At 36.8% G+C, this 24365-nt stretch overlaps 1 protein-coding gene across 1 annotated transcript in view; it reads right to left on the bottom strand.

Annotated features, from left to right (window-relative positions):
• Cftr (cystic fibrosis transmembrane conductance regulator) overlaps nucleotides 1-24365 on the bottom strand; it is a 152084-nt gene that overhangs the window by 33048 nt on the left and 94671 nt on the right. The window contains exons 14-21 of the mRNA NM_021050.2: nucleotides 21295-22003; nucleotides 19397-19525; nucleotides 15987-16024; nucleotides 14946-15196; nucleotides 11836-11915; nucleotides 9317-9467; nucleotides 7069-7296; nucleotides 4076-4176 (exon numbers count right to left, since the gene is read on the bottom strand). Of these exons, the coding sequence (NP_066388.1) occupies nucleotides 4076-4176; nucleotides 7069-7296; nucleotides 9317-9467; nucleotides 11836-11915; nucleotides 14946-15196; nucleotides 15987-16024; nucleotides 19397-19525; nucleotides 21295-22003 (1687 nt within the window). The remainder of the gene's footprint in view (nucleotides 1-4075; nucleotides 4177-7068; nucleotides 7297-9316; nucleotides 9468-11835; nucleotides 11916-14945; nucleotides 15197-15986; nucleotides 16025-19396; nucleotides 19526-21294; nucleotides 22004-24365) is intronic.

Raw genomic sequence — 24365 nt, 5'->3', positions numbered from 1 at the left:
AGCAAGGACATGGGTAAAGAGAGTACATATGACTAGAGATTCAATAAACCTGTACTCATACTCTAAGATGTCATGTCTACTGCAAGATTTTCTAGTAGTATGCTACATTAAGAAAGAGCTCTATAAGTTCCCTCTCCCTACTGTTGGGCATTTCATCTAAGGTCCCTCCCTTTGATTCCTGAGAGTCTCTTACCTCCCAGGCCTCTGGTGCATTCTGGAGGGTCGTCGTCCCCCCCCCCCCAACCTCCTATTTCCTGAGGTTGCCCTGTTTCCACTCTTCCTGCTGGCCCTCAGCTCCAGCAGTAAGACAGGACATCAAGTGAGGGATGGGGTTGTCATCCCACAGTCACATCTCTGACCCATAATTGTTCCTGTCTGAAAGAATTGCAGGGATTGGAATGGAGAGGAAACCTGAGGAAAAGAAGGTCCAGCAACAGGCCCAAAGTGGGATCCAGCTCAAAAGGCATTCCTGACACTATTACTGAGGCCATGGAGTGCTCACAAAAAGGGATCTATCATGACTGCCCTCTGAAAGACCCAACAAGCAGCTGAAAGAGATGCAGATATTTGCATTCAACCAATGGAAGCAGCTGACCCCTGTTGTTGAATTAGGGAAGGCTGAAAGAAGCTGAGAAGGGTGATCCTGTAGGAGGAGCAGCAGTCTCAATTAACCTTGAGATCTCTCAAACACTGGACCACCAAACAGGCAGCATACACCAGCTGATATGAGGCACCCAACACACATACAGCAGAGGACTTCCAGATCTGTGTTCATTCAGAGATGATGCACCTAACCCTTAAGAGACTGGAGGCCCCAGGGAGTTTAGAGATCAGGTGGGGGTGGAGGAGTGGGGGATGGGGGAGTGGGGAGGAAGTGTGTGATGTGGAGCAGTGGGAGAGTGGATGGGGGGGTGGGGAATGGAATATGGAGTGTAAAAAATTAATTAAAAAAATTTTAAAAAGACAAAAGAGAAAGAGATAGTAGAGAGATGTAAGGGAATTATTTCTGGTTATATGTATGTATTTCTGTGAGATATATAGAAAGGTCTTTGGCTAAGAGTTTAAAGAATAGAATTATTATAATGTCTAAAAGGATGTAGAAATAAAGGAAAGAGCTTGGGAGTAAATTTTATTATGAAAACATAATGAAAAGGTTGCTGGATAGTTCTGAGTATCAGCATTCCAGATATGTGATAATAAACACAACATAACTTGTGTTGTTGTGATATTGGATTTAATAGCTGAGAGATAAAGAAAGCTAGAGATATGTGGGTATGTAACAGGTAGAAAATAAAAACAAAGTTATACTGCTATATTCATAACTTCATAGTCAAATTGACTGTATTAATTTTTAAATTGGGACAGATGGGAAATGAAGTAATTATTCCAACTCTGAAGTTTTTCCTGAATAGCCTTGTACTTAGCTTTATAATATAGTAAAGAAAACATTGTATTTGTTCCATTTTAAACTCAGATCACTCTTGATGCAGTTTAAAGCACAGTAAGATAAAATTACATCACACTGAGTTTTTGCTTAGTGTTGTAAAACCTTGGGGTTACATCAGGTGGGTGTGAAATCTGAAAGCACTGACCAGACATTCTCCCTTCAGATTCCCAAGGAAGAGGTGGAAAGAAGAGCACTACTGGCCACTGATCAGACATTCTCCCTTCAGATTCCCAAGCAAGAGGTGGAAAGAAGAGCACTACCGGGTAGTTTTCGCAGCAGTGCAGGTGAGACCAGCACGATGGGAGGTAATAGCAGGAAGGGACCACCAACACCCAGGAAGGCCCGCCAGCATTGCTTGGCAAAGAGATGCAAACTAACATACGCTCTTTGATATTAAACAAAAGAGCATTACTTTTGAAAACGTAATCAACTGCAAATATTGATACATTTCATAGACCATGTCACAAACACAATAGGTCTGTAAAGGGTCCTTTCACACACCATGAAAGATACAATGTCAGACAACAAAGTCTAGCATAGCCATGGGAAAACCTGGAGAAATACTTTAAGTGTCTTTCATGGACACTAGATACATGAAGTAGAAATGTATTTAGCAACGGTTTTGTCAGCCTGTGCAAAGGCTATTCTAACAGGACTGTCCAATCCACAGTTCACAGGCCACATCCAGCTGCACAAACAGAGCTATGAAAGAAGCCCAACACAAATCAAAAACTTACTACTTACTGAAAATCTTAGGTTGAATGTGTGTGACTAAGTTTAGGAGCTTAACTGTACATATCTTGAGTGTGAACTCTGTAGGTGACAACATTGTGTTGCAATGTCAAAAGTTTGGCTATGTGATTAAGCCAGAAAATTAAGGTTGCAAAGGGAATTGTACATGTACAAGAAGAGAATTTTTATGTAAAGAAATATATAATGTGCACAAGGGTTTTGAATTATGAAGTCATAGTTTTAAAAATTTAAGTAAATAGAAACAGCATTTATATAATCTTCTTCAGCTAATTCCAACACAAAACCAAGAAGTGTGGAGAAGAGACTAGGGACTGGTCTAACTAAATAAAACCTAAGAAAACTGTATTTCAAGGAATTACTAAGCTGCCTCATGGAATGATGAAAATGAACAAACAAGAAGAGGCTTTAAAAGATTTTAGGTTTTTCCCTTGTGACATATTTATGAAAAAAATATACTGTATGTATTTATATATTATAACTATAGAAATTTTGCAATCACATGAATGGGTGTCTGAAAATGGAAGTAAAGGGAGTTGTATGGATTCTAGACCTCTTAGAAATGACATAAGGAATGGATGAATGTATGTCCAAAGCCTTAAGCTTCAGTGACAGGTCCGCAATGACAGATCAGCATGTGATGGCAACTGCTGCTAAGCCCGATGACTTGAGTTCAGCCCCTAGGACCCACATGGTGAAAAGAGGGAGGTGAGCCCCACCAGTTTCCCTTTGAACCCTCCACACTCATGCTGTGGTATGGACATTCCTTACTGACACAAATAACTGTAATCAAATATGTAAAAAGAAATCAGTTATGACATTCTCAGGCCAATTCTAAAGTCTAACTGATAATATGGCTTTTATTAAAATATAAATAGGGAAGTTTATGGAACCTCTTTTCATTTCTTGCCCTGGCCCTTGTGAATTAGTAGTCCTTTGTATCATTTTAGCACACAAATATCACTTCAGGCTCTCACTCTATGGAAGAATACACCAAATATGGTCTTTGAACACACAAAGTCCTCAAATGCAAGACAGCATCCGTTAAGCACAAAGGAACAGAGCAATGACAAACACTATGACCAGACATTTTCAAAATAAGACAAGAGGATTATGAAAAATGTCAGGCTGTTGAATGTGGAAACCTAATATACAGAAGGATTTCATAAACAAGACACCAAATGCACAAGCCATAAAGGTAAAGGAAAATAAACTACTCTCTATCAAATTCAATGTTTCCATTCATTAAGGTATACTGTGAGTAAAGCCACTGGCTCAAGGGCCATTGAAATGTATAGAACTGATGACTGATCCAGGACTTAAGAACACCTATAACATAAGGAAAAACAAACAAGCACATCAAACCTCATCAGGTTGCAAATAACAGAAACAAGCATTTAACAGAAATAAACAACAATAAAAATCCAAGTGGTCAACAATAGAGACTTACTAAGTTATCCAGAAATTTTAGTAGTTACTTCACATTCATCAAGCTGGCAAAATTGTAAAAGCCTGAATAAGAAATACTGCTGGAAACATTCACATGCTCTCTTGCTGGAAGTATATAGTGGCACAACAGACTGGAGTAATTTGGCGTTAGTGAAGCCAAGTTTGGGGAGATTCTAACCTCAGCAATGTCTTCCACTTCTAAGATTTGCTTTGGAAAACTCCAGGGCAAAGACACATAATAATGATAATCCATGAGGACGAAAGATAAATCATGCCACAGCTTAATGTGGAATACAGAATGTCCTTAAAGTAACCTGAATATTTTATTTCTTAAACTGAGTAATATATATATATATATTTCATATGTTAGTGCCTACTCTTTTTGTTTTGTTCTCTCAACTTTTCATAAAATTAAAAATAGTAACTTACCAAGCTATCTGTATCAATGCTTGAGTTCACAGCCCACTGCAAAGTACTCATGATATTCATAGCTAAAGTTAGAATAATACCAGCTGTTCCTTCTCCTTCACCTAGACATGGAAAAGGGTTTTGAACAAAGTATATGTTATTTCTCTCTTCTGTGAATTATTGTATTCATCTCTCTCTCATCGCTTGCCAATAAATTTATGTTTCAATTTAATGCAGTTTTAGTGACTCCTTTGAACAATAATGCCTTCATTGAGTAAGCTTTCATCCAGAATTTAAAATCAAATAGTGACTGAATATTGGGAACTGCTGCACTTTTAAATGATGCTTAGGTCTTGAAGGTAATGTTGGTAGTGAGTAATTGTCTACTCTTACTCTGTATGTAACAATATAAACAAATACTGATTGAATACCACACCATAAATGAGTGAATAGATAGATAGATAGATAGATAGATAGATAGATAGATAGATAGATAGGTAGATAGATAGATAAAAATAAATAGGAAATGAGATCCTGTACAGAACTCAAAGGAGGGCCACATCCATCCGAGTAGCACTAGCACATGTGCTGAGCACCTCTGTAAGGGTCATGGTCTCTGCTCATCAAAAGCTGTTTCTAAGAAAGGAGTCTTCACTTGTCACCAGGCAGTCAGAAAACTAATGCCAGCCATTTAAGGGAGAAGTTTGCACATTACATTAAAAGCAAGAAGAAAAATGCCCAATCTGCTTGAAAAGAACAGTGTTAATATGTTATTTTAGAGTAAATTTCATTTAGGATTAGAAAGGGCAACTAATTAAAATTTTAAAAAATGAGGATTATGACTACAAATATTTTTAAGATAAGTGTTCATAAATTATTTTAAAGTTAGGATATCATATCCCAAATGATAATGCTTAATCTACCATTAAATTACTATAAAGTTAAACATCAAGATGAACAAGTCATCCTATTAATAGCTGAAAAATTTCATGTTGACATTTTCTCCTTCTTAGGTACACCATAGATAACACATGTTATGCTGTGTTAATATCAAATAATATATTGAAAATTGTTAATAGTTCATTTTATATAGGTCCCTTATACATTTCTTATTCTGAGGGTTAAAAAAAAGTAAGGTAATATTTTAATACCAAGTAGTATTATTTAATAATCACTGGCCATTTATTACAAACAAGACTACACTGTATTACACAAAATATCACACAATATTATGAAAGTGTTATTAGTGTGCATCTGCCCACACGATTAGGGAATTAGGGAAGTTAATTAATGGCTGTAAATTAATGTAAGTTAATATCATCAATAAAATTAAGACCAATAGAGTTGGTTGGTTATGGCTGGGTTCCTGGGCTGTGCTGCTCATCACAGTTGGAGGTTCTACTGTGTTGACTAGTGAAGATTTTGAGTACTGGCCTTAGTAACCCAGGACTTAGTCATAATATACAGTCTGATACAGCATGTGATACATTGGCTTGAGTTAATTGTGAAGTCTTAATCCATGTAATTTAGTCATCTTTGATCCCCTCTGAATTACCTTATATACAAATAATCAATATTATACCTTCCAAAAATTATTTTAAGGTGTCAAAATGACTATATGTGTATCCACAAATATACCTACATATAGATTCATTTCATAGCCATGCATGAAGAAAGCAATATATGGGTAAGTTAACCATCCTCATAGCAGTTGTCAATCTGCAGTGGGCCCAAAGCCAGAAGGAATATGTTTTTTGCCTTCTCTAGGATTTAATAATTGGACACAGGATCCATACCATTAATTCAAGAAGAAGAATGAAGATGGCACATGAAGCTCATGTGTTATGGTCCTGTTAAATGAAGATAACTATTATTCTGAGAGAGGGCAGGGAGGAAGAGAGAGGGAGACACATACACAGATCTCTCTCTCTCATATATATATATATATATATATATATATATATATATATATATATATATATGTTATATGTGTATATATTATATATGTATTATACATGAAATATATACATAATATACATTTATTATATACAAATATATTATATAATATTATATATGTGTGTATATAGATATAGATATGACATAGAGAGACAGAGAAAGACAGAGAGATACAGAGAGACAGAGTGAGAAAGAAATGCATCATCCACAGAATGAAGAGAACAGAAACCAGTATCTACATGAGTCATACTTATGCCTGACTCTCCAGTGCCTGTGCTGGTTCCTTCAGGTAATCAAGTGTGATACCCACCCTGAGGCTGCATGACACAATTTGATAACTTGTCAAAGGCTGCTTCATTGGAGTTGAGCAATTCTGTTCTTATAATCAAATAATGTTGCAAATCTGGCATTGATGTGTCATTCGCTCTGAAATTTTGCTATAAATAATATACAATATTTTATATATAATAAAATGGTGTATATATAAGTAACATAGCATTTTGACTCAGAAATCCAGCACCTTAAAATACTCATTTATCTGTATAGATTTTAATTTTTCTTATTGTGACTTATTTTTTCCTTGAAGATCCTAAATTTCAGAACATTTATATTTGAAAAATAATGCACTTTTATGTCAGTTATTTTACTTCTATGCTAATTTTTATTTATTCAAATTCATATTAGACAAGAATTTTACCAATAAGTAGTTGTTAAGTGAAGAAATTTTACAGGAAGTGTGAAATGATAAGTGTGTGTACATGTGTGCATGTGTATACAAATATGTTTTTCTTTCCCCATATAGATTTCCAACATTGGCATGAAAAAGACATTTTTCTTGTTAGTCACATATTTGCTATCTGACTCAGTGTCTCATTATTCTTAAATAGTGAAACTAGTAACAATACCATATAAACCTTTAAATAAATTATTTAGAAACAAAACAACAGAAATGCAAAGAAATTACTTGTAAGCTCTACAAGTCTACTTAAAATCATCTAAATATTTTAATATAAACATATGGCATTTTAATCACTGACAAAAAAATAAGTTCAGATTACCTGTTGTTAAAATGGAGATGAAGGTAACAACAATGAAGAAGAGGACAAATATCATGTCTATTCTCATTTGGAACCAGCGCAAGGTTGCCAGATACATAAACCAGTTGGCAGTGTGCAAATTCAGAGCTTTGTGGAACAGAGTTTCAAAGTAAGTCTGGCGTCGGAAGGCTCGAAGTGTCCAGAGTCCTTTTAAGCTTGTCACAAGGTGGGTGAAAATTGGACTCCTGCCTGTAAATCATCCCATAGGAGATAATGTACAGCTTGCAATACAGAACAGAATTTCATACTACCATGTTTCTGACAAAGATGAACTCCAGAGTAACTTCACGATAAGCATCTATGGTGTGGGCTTCTCACTGAAACCGGAATTTACTTTTAAAGTGCATGGCCCTGCCCTTTTACCTGCTGACCATGGTAGATAGGTAGGTAGTGGACAGAACCACTTTCCTTGTTAACTCACATTTCCTTGTCTAAGAGTAGTCAATATTCTTGGCTAATCCTAAATTAGTAACTGCTGAGAAAATGGGTTTTGTCTTTTGAGACTCAATCTCTAAGTCTCTCAGTGTAGAATTTCTGTGAATTGATTTAGCTCCTAAGTTTCAAAGCAGAAACACACATTAAGTTTACTCTCTTAAAAATAAAAAGGAACTCACACAATATGTACTCACTGATAAGTGGATATTGGCTTAGAAACTTAGGATATCCAAGATATAAGATACAATTTGCTAAACGCATGAAACTCAAGAAGAACGAAGACCAAAGTGTGGACACTTTGCCCCTTCTTAGAATTGAGAACAAAACACCCATGGAAGGAGTTACAGAGACAAAGTTTGGAGCTGTGATGAAAGGATCGACCATCTAGAGACTGCCATATCCAGGTATCCATCCCATAATCAGCTTCCAAATGCTGACACCATTGCACACACTAGCAAGATTGTGCTGATAGGACCCTGATATAGCTGTCTCTAGTGAGACTATGCCGGGGCCTAACAAACACAGAAGTGGATGCTCACAGTCAGCTATTGGATGGACCACAGGGCCCCCAATGGAGGAGCTAGAGAAAGTACCCAAGGAGCTAAAGGGATCTGCAACCCTATAGGTGAAACAACATTATGAACTAACCAGTACCCCGGAGCTCTTGACTCTAGATGCATATGTATCAAAAGATGGCCTAGTCTGCCATCACTGCAAAGAGAGGCCCATTGGACTTGCAAACTTTATATGCCCCAGTACAGGGGAACGCCAGGGCCAAGAAGTGGGAGTGGGTGGGTAGGGGAGTGGGGGGGTATGGGGGGTTTTGGGATAGCATTGGAAGTGTAAATGAGGAAAATACCTAATAAAAAATATTAAAAAAATAATTGCCTCACACCAAGGTTCCTTCTGAAAGAGATGCTTCCTAAGGAGATGGAGCAAAGATTAACCAAGCCAGGCCAATAAGGAAAGGCCTGAAGACGATAAGCCAAATGGAAGAATTCCATCCAGTCTCACTTGAAATCTGGGAGAAACTCTGAGGAAAAATAGCATTGCTGGTTTTGACTTTGAGCAGTATAAGAACGTATGCATGTCTATGCATACACAATGGTAAGGGTATACACTTGTTTGAAAGCCAAAACAAAGCCATAGTAGTTAACAAAGTCAATCCTCACGTACTTTATAAGTTTCATTGTTGGGCCGGGAGAGTTCAGTCGGTAATATGTCTGCTACACAAACATAAGAACCTGAGGTCAGATTCCAAGCACACATGAAAAACTTTGGGCCTGTACTGAATGTCTGTAATGCTAGAGATGAAGACACATGGGTCCCGGGGCCTCCCTGGCCAGCCAGTCCAGCTGAACCAGCAAATGCCAGGTTCTGTGAGAAACTCATGAGAGAGAGAGAAGGGAAGGAAGAAAGGGAGGAAGGAAGAAAAGAGGGATGGTGGGGGGAGGGGGGAGAGAGGGAGAGGGAAGGGAGGGAGGGAGGGAACAGAGAAGGAGGAAGTAGAAAGAAGATGATAAGGGAAAAAAGAAGAGAAGCAATTGACAAAGGTAGCCTTTGGTTCCCACACATGCCTGCACGAGCAAGTATGCCCACACACATACTACTACTACTACTACTCAGACACAGACACAGACACACACACAGACACACACACAGACACACACACACCACTGTTATATAATTAGAGATTTAAAGCAGTATAGTGGTTAGTAAATGTGGTCCCCCTCACCCACTTCCAGGAACCCCTGCAATGCATTCCATGCTGTACCTTCAGATTCCAGTTGTTTGAGCTGCTGTGCTGTATGAAGGAAGTAGGCCCTCAGTAAAATAAAGACTACTAGCCCTGGCACCGTTGCTAGGAAGATGTAGGGTTGTAATGCCGAGACGACTATTATAGCTCCAATCACAATGAACACCAACTGCGGGGTCAAAGAGAACATGGTAGTGAGAGACATTTTCACTTTGTTAAGTGGACAGGGGCATTGCTGAGCTGTGTCTACACACGTTCTTAGACTGCACTATTCTCAGTGAGGAAACATGCATCCATGAATAAGGTGCCAGCTCGAAGGCAGTCTGCCGGCTGCAGAGAAACAATGTTCAAATTGTTTAGTTTGCTGATGTGATAGTTCAGCTGCTGAAGCTTTACACGGTGCTTTCTGTTCTTGGGATATTTTTATTTATCACACACTCTAAATTTTATAAGAAGTAAATGTGAAATGATTATGATTTTCTTCATCCTGTCCATTGAAAAATTAAAATTTCAAAATAATTTTAGTATAAATATTATCTTTTGTGATTTTGTTGGAGTCGTTTAAAATGAAACATTCTTAACAGAACATTTTAAATTACAAATATCTGTTTTAAACCTAGGTTTAGTCATGTTGACAAGTTCACTTTTCTGACTCTAATTTTTCATATGTAATATTGAAAGGAGTATTATTTAATAAGTGTTATTTATATCTCACCTCACCTATGCCTACTGTAATAACTGGAGATACTCCAGTAACTCAAAAGGTTTATAGTAGATGGATTTAATTTGAAATTAAGTATTTTTCTAGCCACACTATCAAAATGAATTCTGCCATGCAATGCAGACATCTTACTGTATTACACCCCAGAAAATTAGAATACTGTTTGCAACCTCACTACAGTTTACCAAATAAATGGTCCACATGACATCAAACATGTGCTAACTTTAAAACCAACTTAGTGTAACTTTCATACGCTAATTCTCCACTAGTTTCCATGGGCTTTCTGGCTGGTGTCCTGAAGGGAAATGGGCAGGGTAGATCTCAGCTCAAAAGAAAGCTCTGAGAGATTTGCTACCTCATGAAGCTTTAGCAGCTCTAGAACCTGAAATAAAAGTGTTTAAGATACATAAAAGGACTTGAAAGCCATCACAAATGTCAAATAACCTTTAATTTGTAAGATAAATATTTGAAAATTAGCTCTCCCAGATTTCTGAGATAAACTAAATAACAAGAGATACTTAGGAGACCATAAATATATATATCACTCAAGCACCATTTTTAAGACTTTTGTAGGCAGATTCAGATAGATATCCACATTCCAGTTTTTGACCATACTATATTATATTGCATTATATTATATTAGTATATAGTATTTAGTATACTTTTATTACGGACCTTTGGTTTATTTTCTGAGACTGGGAAACAAATGTCTCATGCTAAAGAAACACACATAAACTAACACTTTTGAGTACATAAATCAAAACTTGGGTTAAAAAAATTCCAGTAGGTGCTGCTACCGTAAAGTTATATCTTTAAACACAGCAATGAAGGAAATCCAAAACACAGTTCACTTAGTACAGTAAGTGTATTTAATTATGTCAATCATTTCAGAGGAGGTGAACCAACAGCTGCTTTCTCTGCATCTGCTGATGTGGCTTGTGTGTATACATACAGGGGCAATAGTTCCACATTTTTTCCAAGTTTTCAGAGATGCAGTACTATTTTAAAGAGAAGGGAAGGGACAAGCTATGAGACTGTGTCATTCCAACAAGGACCATGTTGTGTTACAACTACTTCTCCAAGTGCATTTGCTCTCTGAAGCTTCAGGAAGCCAACAGGGAGCTCAGAAAACTGCCTGATTCAACAGGCAAGAGTATCAGCTTACAACTCCTGTAAGTCCTTTGACATTGGAGTCCTAATGTGATGCTTTCATGGTCACTTTGGTCTCCACTCAATGGCCTTCTTTTGTTATTAAGTGACTTTCAGTCATCTCCATAGCATGGCTACCCTGGAGGTCTGTCACAGCAGTCACTAAGGGAGAGCCTCAGAGGCTCTAAATATTTCTTTTCCTTCACATTTTTTCAACAATCCATTTTTCATCCTTCCATTAAGTTATACTTTTGTGGGGAAACTGCTTAGCTAAATTTGTGTTTAAGTGTTCATGGGTATGGCTGGATTAGAGTGTAGCCTCTCCAGGAACTTCATTTTCATTTCAGTGTTGGACTTAAGAAATGTTCTATGAGTCAAATTTTATGGTCAATGATTGGGCGGAAAACTGTCTTTTGTACCTTTCAAACCAATTCAAGAGGATAGTATCATATCCAGGGCATGCCTGAAATAGATAGACATAGCTAGTTACTGAATTCACTAAATTTATGACTATTAAACATTGCTGTTCTTCATAAAACTTATTCACTAGCCAGGACTTCAACTAGTATGTGGAAAATTAGCAACAAATTCACTTGCTTCCTTTTGAAATTATTCACAAAACTTTATGGCAAATAGAAAAACTTGATAATAGTTATTCTTTACAAACCTGAATGAAGTCAAAAATGGTAAGAGGCAGAAAGTCATCCAAAATTGCTATATCTTTGGAGAATCTGTTAAGAATCCCACCTGTGATACAAATAAATATTCTCAAATATTAATCACTTTTAGAAGGACACCAATATATTTTATCCTAAATTCACAGCACAGCAAAATCATTTAAAATAAGAATTATCATCTAGTCAGAAATTCAAGAACTTACAAATATTAGCTTTGTTGAGAATTCTATGTATTTATTTAAGTTATTGCCTCCTACTTTTGAACTTTTATAAAACACATAGTCCCCTACGACTCAGCTCCAAGCAGTGTCTTTAATCAAGTTCTTACTATAATTAAGGGTAGGAATGTCTGGTCATCGTACCCCTTGGGCCTCACTTCTGCTGCTCTCGGTTTCAAGGTGTCTTAATGGCGGTGCTTTCATCAATTTTTTATGTTCAACTCCACCAAACAGGGCACATACACCCTCCCTGTGGAGTTTTCTGCCATTTAGATATGCTGATCCAAAACCCACAGCTGTCTCTCTCAGTACACACCAGACTTCCTTTTTTATTTTGTCTATCTTCTTCACTGGGAATATAAGCTTCAACCTGTATTCTAAATTCCAGATTCACCCCATTTGAGTCTTGATTGTTGTGTCAATGAACTAAAAATTCCATGTCTACTACATGCTTTGGTAATGCTGGCTACAGGGAGGTGATTAAGTCATTCTCCTTGTAGTGCAGGAATTCATCTTCTAAAAAAGGAGCTAAGCCAACAGATAAAGTGTAACACAACACTATGGCAACAATGTAATAGTGAACCTTATCACTCGTTCACTATTACCTACTGGATTAAAGTCCAAAATTCTTTAATATTTAATAGTTTCCCATAATTTGTCCTTAACTAACCTAGATCCTGCTATTCAAACCCACTGCTTCTGGTAAGTATGTCTTCTTTAGTCTACCTTTTCCTACTTTGCCTATGTGTTGTTCCTTTCTATCTAAAAGCCCTGTCTCCTCTTGTCAAATCTGTACCTCTTTCCTGGTTCAATTCAAATAGCCTGTCTGCAAGAGAGTAGGGTATTTACTGCATCTGGAAAAAAATCTCTTCCTGTCCTTGTCTGTATGCCTGAGTTGCAGAGACTACATACGTGCTGTATATCACAGCTGCTTGTGTGTGTACATATAACTTATCTCTTTTCCCAGATAGGAGATTTTTGAAGTCAATAGGATAGATAATTCCATGTCTATTTTATATGACCCACAGACAAAAGTAAAAAGTCTTATGCAGACATGTGATACATTAGAAAACATATTAATTTAGGATATTTTATGAATATATTATATGGATACCCATTATGGATATCCTTCCATAAATAAGTCAGAGAAATAATGTATATTCCATGACATTTGTAATAACTATTTAAAACTGAAAGTATGCTTGGGCAAAATAGTATACTCATAGTGATATTTATATTTCAAATTTTATTTCAACCAGGAGCATCTGTGTATTATAACCGCATTTTGCTGAGGACCTTTATTATGTGTCTGTATGATCGCAATTTGAGTATGACAAAGTGGGAGAAAGTAACAGGAAAAAAAAAGCCTGAGAAAATTACTGTCAAGGAAAAGCATGGTCAATGCACAATTCTGAAGAGCTCATCCAAGGGAAATTCCAAGTTGTTGCAAAGTATAGCAGAATAATTCAGTATCAGATGAGAATCATAAACCATGAATCTAATAACTTTTTTTAATTAAAAGCAAACTATATGTACCACAGCTACCAAATAATGAGTGCAGGCTGATTGGAAATCTCTTGAGGTCATCTTGCTGCTTAGGTCCAGGAGGTTGAATAAGGAGGAACACAGCATAAAGTGGTTAGGAACTAACCTGAGACACAGATGACATTTTGGGAAGACAAATGAGAAAAGAAGAATGTATGGTGATCACTGAGAGGGAAAACAGAGAGGGCGGAGAGGGCGCTGTGAGTGGATTTTGGGAGAAAGAGGATGGTTCACTTCCTTTGAGAGCAACAACCTCACAGAAAAGAATGGCAGAAATATGCTAATATTCATTTCACGTAGGCTGCTGACAGCCATTACTACCAATGGTGTGTGGCCAAACTAAGCCTAAGCCTCAAATGTCTGTGTCCTTTCCACGTGTCCATGTTCAATTCTGCCAGAAATGTGAGAGAACGCCTCTCTTAAAGAGTGAATTGCCCATTTCCTTAGTTTTAAGATTCTTAGACTAAAAGAGGATGACCAGGATCATATGCAAATGAGGCAACCCTTTGCCGAGGCATAAGGGCTCCAGGATAAATATAATCTTTTTCATACATCAACACTTAATTTTGTCACCTAAAAAAATCTGATGCACATTTGAGATTTTTAGACAGATTACAGTAAAAAGGTCTCAATACTGTAGCTTTCTCTACATTTAGTTGAATTTCTATGCCTGACATGAATGATACTTTAATTATTTGTATGCGCCAGGACTTCCCTGGCTTAGTGTCACACAGCAGGCTCTCCAGTGAAGGAGAACTTAGGAGGCTTATTATCTTCATGGTCTTTAAAGTAAGCTAACTCAGAGGCGAATCAATGCACCACATTTTCAAAGACCCTTCTTACCATAGGTTTTGAAATGTTTGGTTCTATTTTTCAAATTATCTTACTTTCTGTGACTGTAATTAAATCGGTGTCAAATGCATTATACAAGGATCATGTACTATAATTGTCTCATAATAATTAAAAACTATCCCCCTCCCCCCAAAGTCATCTAATGCATTCATATGACCACTCTTGAAGAGGCACAAGAAACAGTTATTTTTTTTCCCATCAAGATAAGTATGTGAGAAGGTCAAGTTATCCAAAAGAGGTTGCTTCAAGTGAGTCCACTGAACGCAAATCACATTGTAACAAGATAATTTACTCTACTAGGCTGATACAGAAATGCTGGGGAGCATGGGTATGCTTGCCTGCAGTATCTTAGAAATGCCAAACAAGGTAGTTGGATGAGGGGCAGATGCCTGTGTTCCCGCTCATGCTGCTACTGAAGGCAGGCAGGCCGATGAGCCACACAGATGGCAAGCGGGCAGCTCCACTTTATACCTAGTCACAAGTACCTGCTTTCAGCTTGCTGATGGTCGACATAGGGGCGTGAAGAATGGAGTGTAACATTTTCCTGTGCAAAATTTTTGATGCTGTGATTAACGTATGCACCAGCGGCAAACCTCTGAAGAGGCTCAGGGCAAGCAAAGTGTCAGCCACTCCCACGTAAATGTAAAAAATATAATAGAAACTGGTACTGGTGATGATCACAACATAGGAGCTATTGGAAATTTTAGTACCATTGTTTCCACTGTTAACAGGGTTGCTGTAAAACAAAAGAAAAGGATTATTTGACAACCAAACTTGCCAAGTGAATCACTAATAAAAATAAGTATAAGGAAACATGAAATGCTGACTTTAAAAGAGACTATACCCTTAGTTTTATAAATTTTGTATTGCCAAAAGGTGTTAAGGTTTCTCATAATTGAAATAGATGTAATTGATTCTTATTTGAACAAAATAATTAGTAGAAACTATTAAATATGAACTGTTGCTTCATATATTTTATTGCATTTCATGAAAACTGAAAACAACATATATTTTAGAAATGAAGAGATAAAGGCACTGAACAGCTTTCAACTTGAACAAATATAGCAAACCTTATGTATCTCCTGTGTATCTATGGATTCAGCCATCAGTTTACTGAGAAAATTATTCTTAAAATTGCATCTTTAGTGAACACGCACATACTTATTTTTCTTATCATCATTTCTCTAAAGGATATAACTACTTACATGAAAATTACATTATACTGGGCATCATATAAATCTAGAAATGTTTTAAAGTATATGTGGTGATATGCCTAGGCTATATGCAAAATACTATTGTATTGTATGTGTAAAAAACAGTTTTACACATGGAGCACGAGTGCAGAATTTGGTATCTTTGTTCTGGGACCCAGTCTCCTCAGAAATTGAAGAATTATTGAAACATGGTTTCTCCCCTCATAATCAGCAGGAATATGGAAGGGTGTAATGAACATAGTATATATTAAAATAGTTTATAACCTCTAAATATAAACAAAACACAATCCACATAAAGTGTGGCATACTCACTTTTTAAGCAACCATAACACAAATAAAGAAGCAGCCACCTGCAATGGAACAATCCACAGTTGATTTTTTTCTAGCGTCTTTATCTAAGCCTTCCACACCCATTTCTAAATTCAATATGACCAACATCGAAGTGCACACACTCTTAGTGTCTTGGCTTTACACCTCTGAAGTCACTTCAGCAATTGCTATTGGTTAAGAGCACATTAAGCTTATGGAATTCCACTCTCTCATTTTGCACATTCATTTTTCCACAAACACTATTTATTGAATCATACAGGAAAGGTAAGGGTTGTCTGTTTAAATAATATATTTTATTTTAGTTTATCTTATTAACTTCTATGATGAAGATCTAATGGTATTATTTTAATTGTCATGTTTTCTCAATGTACACATAGTCTCTGTGTACTGTCTCAGTAAGAAAGAAAAACTTCTGATGTCTTAAGACTCAAGTTAATGCAAAACTAGAAACCTGGTAATAATCTAAGCTTTTAAAATGTCTTTATTCTTATAGAAAAGTCTTCCTCAATCTTCAGACTAATCAAATGACTCTAGACCCTAGATGGGGCACATGTTCTGAGCCACTTCTCCATTACATCTCCTTTGATCCAAGAAGAGAAAAATCAGCAGCACCAGCACTGCCAACACACTCTGAATAGAAGCAATAAGAGAAATACGTAGTTACCAATGGAGGCCTAGATCCTAACAAAGTAGTTTCTTGTCTATCACATAGATTGACCAATCCAAGCTATATTTACTGACTACAGTAGATAAAAATTTTTTCAAATACTTGGTAGGAAGCCTTTAGGAAAAATATTTGGGAATTAAAGAGATAATGGAATACACACTATTATTTCACTTCAAAATGATTCAAGACTATATAAAGTTCATGTAATTTTTCAAAGAAGGGTACTCTTGGAGGATTACGCTGAAGCAGCAACAAAATAAGTAATAATCATTTTTATTCCTAAGGTGGGGAGGTAACACACGGTGCCATATCACATGGAATGTAATACACCATAATTTGCAGATTTTCACATATTTTGTGGGACAAATATAACCCTAAAATCCACATTCACAATAAAGATGATGTGCTAAAGGGACTCTAACACTGACTAGCAAAGGTAGTTTTATAGAAGTTCACTATAATCTCCATTTTATTACTGATGTAAAACAACTCCTTATTAACAAACAGACACAGCAGGCCTTTGACACAGTCTTAAAGACCACAAGACCAAGGAGCAAACAGGATCTTGAGATGCTGCACTCTACACACCATCAGGTTATTGTAAACATCCATTAATCCAGTGTTTACATTTTCCCTCTCTTGTCCATAATACACTGCCAAGAAGGGGCACTAGAAAGAGCAGCACAATAGAAATATTAGTCTATTTGTTCAGTGTTAAGAACTTAGAGACAACATTGCTTTTGAGGGAAAATACAAAATATACACTTTTTCAAAATAACACATGACTGAGAAATATTATTTCCCCCACCACTAATTTAAGTAGCTGTGAAGGAATAAGAAAAGACAGCGTGGGCCACAAAGTTTATTTCCTATTACAAAAGGGATCACACACAGAAGAGATGCTATAAAGTCATAAATCTAAATGGAAATACAGTCCTTATTAAGACTTAAAATTATCTAAATCACTTTAATGGAGGAGGATATGCATTTGGGAATTTCTTGTCACTTAGGACTTAAACAGTGCTTTAAAAACTAAACTGCCACTGTGGATTGGCACCTGTTCCATGATGGAATGTACCAAGAAACATTCCAGTAGCCAAAAGAAATCTACACATTGGCACTGACACAAAGAAAAAAAGTTTAGACTTAAACAAAGTCTATGTAAATTTTGATTGAAGGAAAACAACATAAACATTAGCAAATATGTTGTTTAGTTGTAAAATTGTGCATATCATTGCTTTCTTTTAATCTAGCATTTGAGAGCTATTTAACTGGACAATGCCTATAAGATACTGACAAAAATGAAAAGAAGGAAGGAAGGAAGGAAGGAAGGAAGGAGGGAAGGAAGGAAGGAAGGAAGGAAGACGAAAAGAAAGAAAAGCACACCATTAGATTGTTTTCTGACAAGTGCATCATTGAATTTTGTCCACTATGAACCCTGCCCCTGTCCCCTGACTTCCTTTCCCAAAATGTCTTTTTTTTCCCCTCAGGTGACTGTTGATGATTTGGATGTAAAATGTGCTAAAGACTCCTGTGTTTGAATACTTGGTCTCAAGCTACTGTGCTGTTTAGGAAGGCTATGGAATCCTTCGGTTCTTGAGCAGGCCTTCAGGTTTACAGCCTGGCCCCACTTTTTCACTATTTGCTTCCAAAGTGTGCTTGCAATATGACCTACCAACCTGCTACTTCTGCTATCATGCCTTCCCAGCCTCTGTGGAATATGTTCCCTCAAACAGAAAGCACATATATATCTCCTTTCCTTAACTTTTAGGTGCTTTATCATGGCAACAGGAAAAATAATAGAGTGACTAATACTGCATTCTTGTGCAGCAGGTCAGCACACAATGAAGTAATTACATCATTGTGAAAGCTTCCCTCGATGAACACTGCCTGAGACAAAGGTACAGCAGGCAAGTAAGGATCATTACCACATGAGTCACTGCCTGCCTCATTAGATCATCTAGATGGACATCTAGAATTCTTTTCAGTACTTAACTTCAACTCATATTCACTCTTTGTAGGTTGGGCTTCTGAATCTGTTAAAAACTAAATGTATGGAGGTGTAATAAATGATGTGAGGATTATAAATAACAAACTATTATTTTACTTGTTAGATGTGTGGATTTTAGGACCCCTTGTCACAAAAACAACAAAAAATGTTACTTGAGATGACATAGTTATGTTATTGATTTTGTTATAGTAATCTCTTTACAATACTTATGAATCAAAATATGCTGATTATAAAAAATATTCCCAATAAATTTTATTTTATGACAATTCATCATATATAGCATTTGTATTTATGCATATTTCCTTATGTCTGAAGTACTAAAATATCAATAGTAATTCTAACTGTGGATTTTAAAAAGTTTTAACTTATTTTTCTGTGTATGAATGTTTTGCCTGCACACATCTGTGTACTACACACATGTTGTACACACAGAGGCCAGAAAAGAGTACCAGGTTCCTGAGACTTCAGTTACAGATGCTGTAAACCACCATGTGGGGTCTGGGAATTTGGCTAGGTTGTCTGGGAAAGCAACCAGTGCCCTTAACCACATAGCTGCCTCGTCAGCTCCTCTTGGTTTTCAGAAGCGATGAACTTTACAGGAAACTACCGTTGTACACATGCACATACACATGTGTACATGCTCATATGAATACATACAGCTTTTTTATCCTAAATTTAAACTCACAGTGACAATTTCCAAACAAACATACTTACCTCAACCAGAAAAACCAGTACGCACCAAATCAGCACTAGCAGTAAGCCTTTATGGAGAGTAAAATATCGTAGGTATGTGTTCCATGTTGTCACCGGGGGTATCTTGATCACATCATCAAGAAAACACTCCTGAGAAAAGAAGTGTGATTCTGAGACAATCCTACTCCATGCTGCCACTGAGCTTTTATTATGAATTCAGGGAAATAAGGGAACAGTACCATTTACAGCCAAGGATCTTTAAAAAATAAAAGCCACTAAAAATGCCACGGGTGATGATGGCCACAGAGAATAGGATGTCTGCTCAAGCAATATAGTTTATAAAGTACCAAACACAGTGAGACTTCCCAAACCTTAGCATGTAAATGCTTTACAGCCCACACCTTTTGTCAAATGAGTGAAGCTCCCAAACTCTTCATGATTGAGCTTGATTCAGTGAGCCAGAGACAAGGGCAATGTAGAATTTGCTAGCTACTTGAGTCTTCTATTTTAGAAGCTGGCTTATATTTGTATAGTCCTTAGGCATTACATGGTTGCTTTTCTAGCTACAACTTAAGTTACAAAATCCAATTCCAAATACAGCCTCTAAAAGCCTTTGTCTTTTGGAAGCTACATTATAAAAATGTGAGAAAAAGAGAGTCTATATATTCTAAAGGGAAACGATGCCCTCATAAAATCCATGAAGTTCATTAAGTGCCATTAGACTCACAAAGAAGGAAGCCTATTAACCTGGAATAAGGTTTACTGATTAAAAATTAGATTGTTGAACTAAACTGCCCTTTATTTAAAATCAAGACCAAATGGTAACATCGTAGGATGTTTGAATGTATGAAGATACTGAATTTCTCAGAACTTTATTTTATTTCTTTGTTAATAGGGACAATGATGTCACAGTGAAGGAGACAAAAAGTGTGTTGCCTGGAAGGTGAAATAATTGATAACTTAGTAACAAAATCAGGTAAAGAAAGCATTCTTTAAAATGCACACAAACCAAAATGTATATACTTCAATTTGGTAATTTTATTTAGATGGATATTAAATCATATAGATGAATTATCTTTTAGCAAATCAGTTTTAGATTATAGAAATATCGAGCATATATTTTTGAGAATTACTTATTCCTTTATTTCACAACAGAGTGAACTCAGGCCCAGAGATACTAAATGAATTGCAACTGCCCAAAAGTTAACTTTATATTAAAGACAGTCACCATTAAATATATCATCCACTAGGACTCTGCTTTAACTTCATCTAAGGTACATCCACTGGTAAACAATCGCCCTCTTGTTTTCCACTGCTTTCTATTTTAAGAGAGGTCGTTTTGCTCCTTAACACATAGAGTTAAGAACTTTAATCTGACTACTGTCACTAATATATGCCGAGCTGCACATATCTTCCTTAGAGAAACCCTTTAAAAAACACAACACAAATCTGAAAGGTTAGAAAATATATGCTAACTAAATGCAGGCAGGAATGTGAATTTATCTTGTCAAGAAGCCAGGTGTGTGTAATCCTTATCAAGGCCATGCCTTAAAAACACTTTTTGGTGTCTACATAAATGCAAGTATTTGTTTATATAATACTCTATTCCGCCTTTTCCTAGAAAAACACTAAAGGAGACAATTATTAAGTTATAAAAGTGAATATCATTTCATGAGTCTAGTAGAAAAACTCAACACTGAGGCCCTGTTTTGGCTTACCACACATTTGTGGGGTGGGGATGATATTTCAATGATAACCAGAAATAGTTTTATGTTTCAAGTTGCTTACACAGGTAATGGACTTTGTATCCTTAGCCCATAGACCACAATGGGATGCCATGAAATACATAGTATGTGACAAAATTTACTCCAATTATGGGGTTAGGATGAGATGTATCTTAAGACTTGACGGGTATATACCTTTAAATCTTCTTCGTTAATTTCTTCAGTGATGTTCAGTGTGCTATCTTGCGATAATCTCCTTGAATATACATCCACTTCATTTAAGCTTATCTGAGGGACTAAGGAGATTTTTCGAATAGAAGTTCTGGTCCTCTGAAGATTGCTGGAGCCTGAGTTGGGTGTGAACGTCATCAGATCCAAAACAGACTGTCTTCTTCTGCCTGGAAATGTGGGGCCGGTGGCGATCATGTTGCTGCGCGGCAGAGCAGCCTCCCCCTGTTCAGAATCCGGAACTAGGGACAGTCTCTTTTCTTGGAGATCATCAGACTCTCCATCGATACATAATGGAGTCTTTTGCACAATGGAAATTTTCCTTACAGAGCTGAATGAATTTAGAATAGAGTTCTTCCTTTTTTCTCCCACCTCTCCAGTCTGTCTAAACGACTGTTTGGGTTTGCTCCACGGGGCAGAGGAATCGTCTACTGAGAACCTGCGTAAGGTCTCAGTTAGAATTGAACTTCTTCTTTCCTCAGTAAACTGGTCAAAAGTATCATACCCCATGAGTTTCGAACTGAAGTCTGGACGTAGACTTTGTAGCTCAGAAAATGTCCCATAAAAATAGCTACTGCCCTGATGCAAAATTAGTATTTTGTCAGCTTTCCTTAAGTGTTCCATTTTAGATGTAACCAAAATCCTAGTTTTGTTGGCCATCAATTTACAAACACAGCTTTGGAAATATAAAAAAGATATAAGATATTACTTCATAAATAGTGATGTATATTTAACTTCAGCATAAAGTTTCATTGCATAAAATCTATCATAGCATTTTATTGCTTTATTTAATACACTTATACAAATAACCACTCCATCATAACTCTTAGGTGCCTCATGAATTGCAGTATGAAATAGCATATCTTACTGTAAAGTAAATACTAGCAGACATAAAATCAAATACAATTTTAAATAATCAAGTATCTGATTTTAACCAAATCATTTTCTCTTTGGTCTTGATTTATTTTTCTAGAAAATAAAAGAATTATTATATGTTCCTAAAGTTTATATGTCCATATAACTTCTAAGATGTTAGAGATTTTCTATTTTTAGTTTTTAATGAATTTTCTCTTATATTTTATGTTGACTAATCTGTTTTCTTTAAGATAAAACATTACAACTGAGAAATACCTAATAAAGTTGACTGTCCTCCAATAACATTTTCCTACAGATCTCAGAAGATGGAAAGATCTCCCATGCTCATGGATTGGCAGGATCAACATTGCAAAAATGGCTATCTTGCCAAAAGCAATCTACAGATTCAATGCAATCCCCATCAAAATTCCAACTCAATTCTTCAACGAATTAGAAGGAGCAATTTGCAAATTCATCTGGAATAACAAAAAACCTAGGATAGCAAAAAGTCTTGTCAAGGATAAAAGAACCTCTGGTGGAATCACCATGCCTGACCTAAAGCTTTACTACAGAGCAATTGTGATAAAAACTGCATGGTACTGGTATAGAGACAGACAAGTAGACCAATGGAATAGAATTGAAGACCCAGAAATGAACCCACACACCTATGGTCACTTGATCTTCGACAAGGGAGCTAAAACCATCCAGTGGAAGAAAGACAGCATTTTCAACAATTGGTGCTGGCACAACTGGTTGTTATCATGTAGAAGAATGCGAATTGATCCATTCCTATCTCCTTGTACTAAGGTCAAATCTAAGTGGATCAAGGAACTTCACATAAAACCAGAGACACTGAAACTTATAGAGGAGAAAGTGGGGAAAAGCCTTGAAGATATGGGCACAGGGGAAAAATTCCTGAACAGAACAGCAATGGCTTGTGCTGTAAGATCGAGAATTGACAAATGGGACCTAATGAAACTCCAAAGTTTCTGCAAGGCAAAAGACACCGTCAATAAGACAAAAAGACCACCAACAGATTGGGAAAGGATCTTTACCTATCCTAAATCAGATAGGGGACTAATATCCAACATATATAAAGAACTCAAGAAGGTGGACTTCAGAAAATCAAATAACCCCATTAAAAAATGGGGCTCAGAACTGAACAAAGAATTCTCACCTGAAAAATACCGAATGGCAGAGAAGCACCTGAAAAAATGTTCAACATCCTTAATCATCAGGGAAATGCAAATCAAAACAACCCTGAGATTCCACCTCACACTAGTCAGAATGGCTAAGATCAAAAATTCAGGTGACAGCAGATGCTGGCGTGGATGTGGAGAAAGAGGAACACTCCTCCATTGTTGGTGGGATTGCAGGCTTGTACAACCACTCTGGAAATCAGTCTGGCGGTTCCTCAGAAAATTGGACATAGTACTACCGGAGGATCCAGCAATTCCGCTCCTGGGCATATATCCAGAAGATGCCCCAACTGGTAAGAAGGACACATGCTCCACTATGTTCATAGCAGCCTTATTTATAATAGCCAGAAGCTGGAAAGAACCTAGATGCCCCTCAACAGAGGAATGGATACAGAAAATGTGGTACATCTACACAATGGAGTACTACTCAGCTATTAAAAAGAATGAATTTATGAAATTCCTAGCCAAATGGATGGACCTGGAGGGCATCATCCTGAGTGAGGTAACACATTCACAAAGGAACTCACACAATATGTACTCACTGATAAGTGGATATTAGCCCCAAACCTAGGATACCCAAGATATAAGATATAATTTGCTAAACACATGAAACTCATGAAGAATGAAGACTGAAGTGTGGACACTATGCCCCTCCTTAGATTTGGGAACAAAACATCCATGGAAGGAGTTACAGAGACAAACTTTGGAGCTGAGATGAAAGGATGGACCATGTAGAGACTGCCATATCCAGGGATCCACCCCATAATCAGCATCCAAACGCTGACACCATTGCATACACTAGCAAGATTTTATCGAAAGGACCCAGATGTAGCTGTCTCTTGTGAGACTATGCCGGGGCCTAGCAAACACAGAAGTGGATGCTCACTGTCAGCTAATGGATGGATCATAGGGCTCCCAATGGAGGAGCTAGAGAAAGTAGCCAAGGAGCTAAAGGGATCTGCAACCCTATAGGTGGAACAACAT

Source organism: Mus musculus, chromosome 6, assembly GCF_000001635.26.
Source record: "Mus musculus strain C57BL/6J chromosome 6, GRCm38.p6 C57BL/6J".
Lineage (NCBI taxonomy): Eukaryota > Metazoa > Chordata > Mammalia > Rodentia > Muridae > Mus > Mus musculus.
This window is presented reverse-complemented; position numbering and strand designations above follow the sequence as displayed.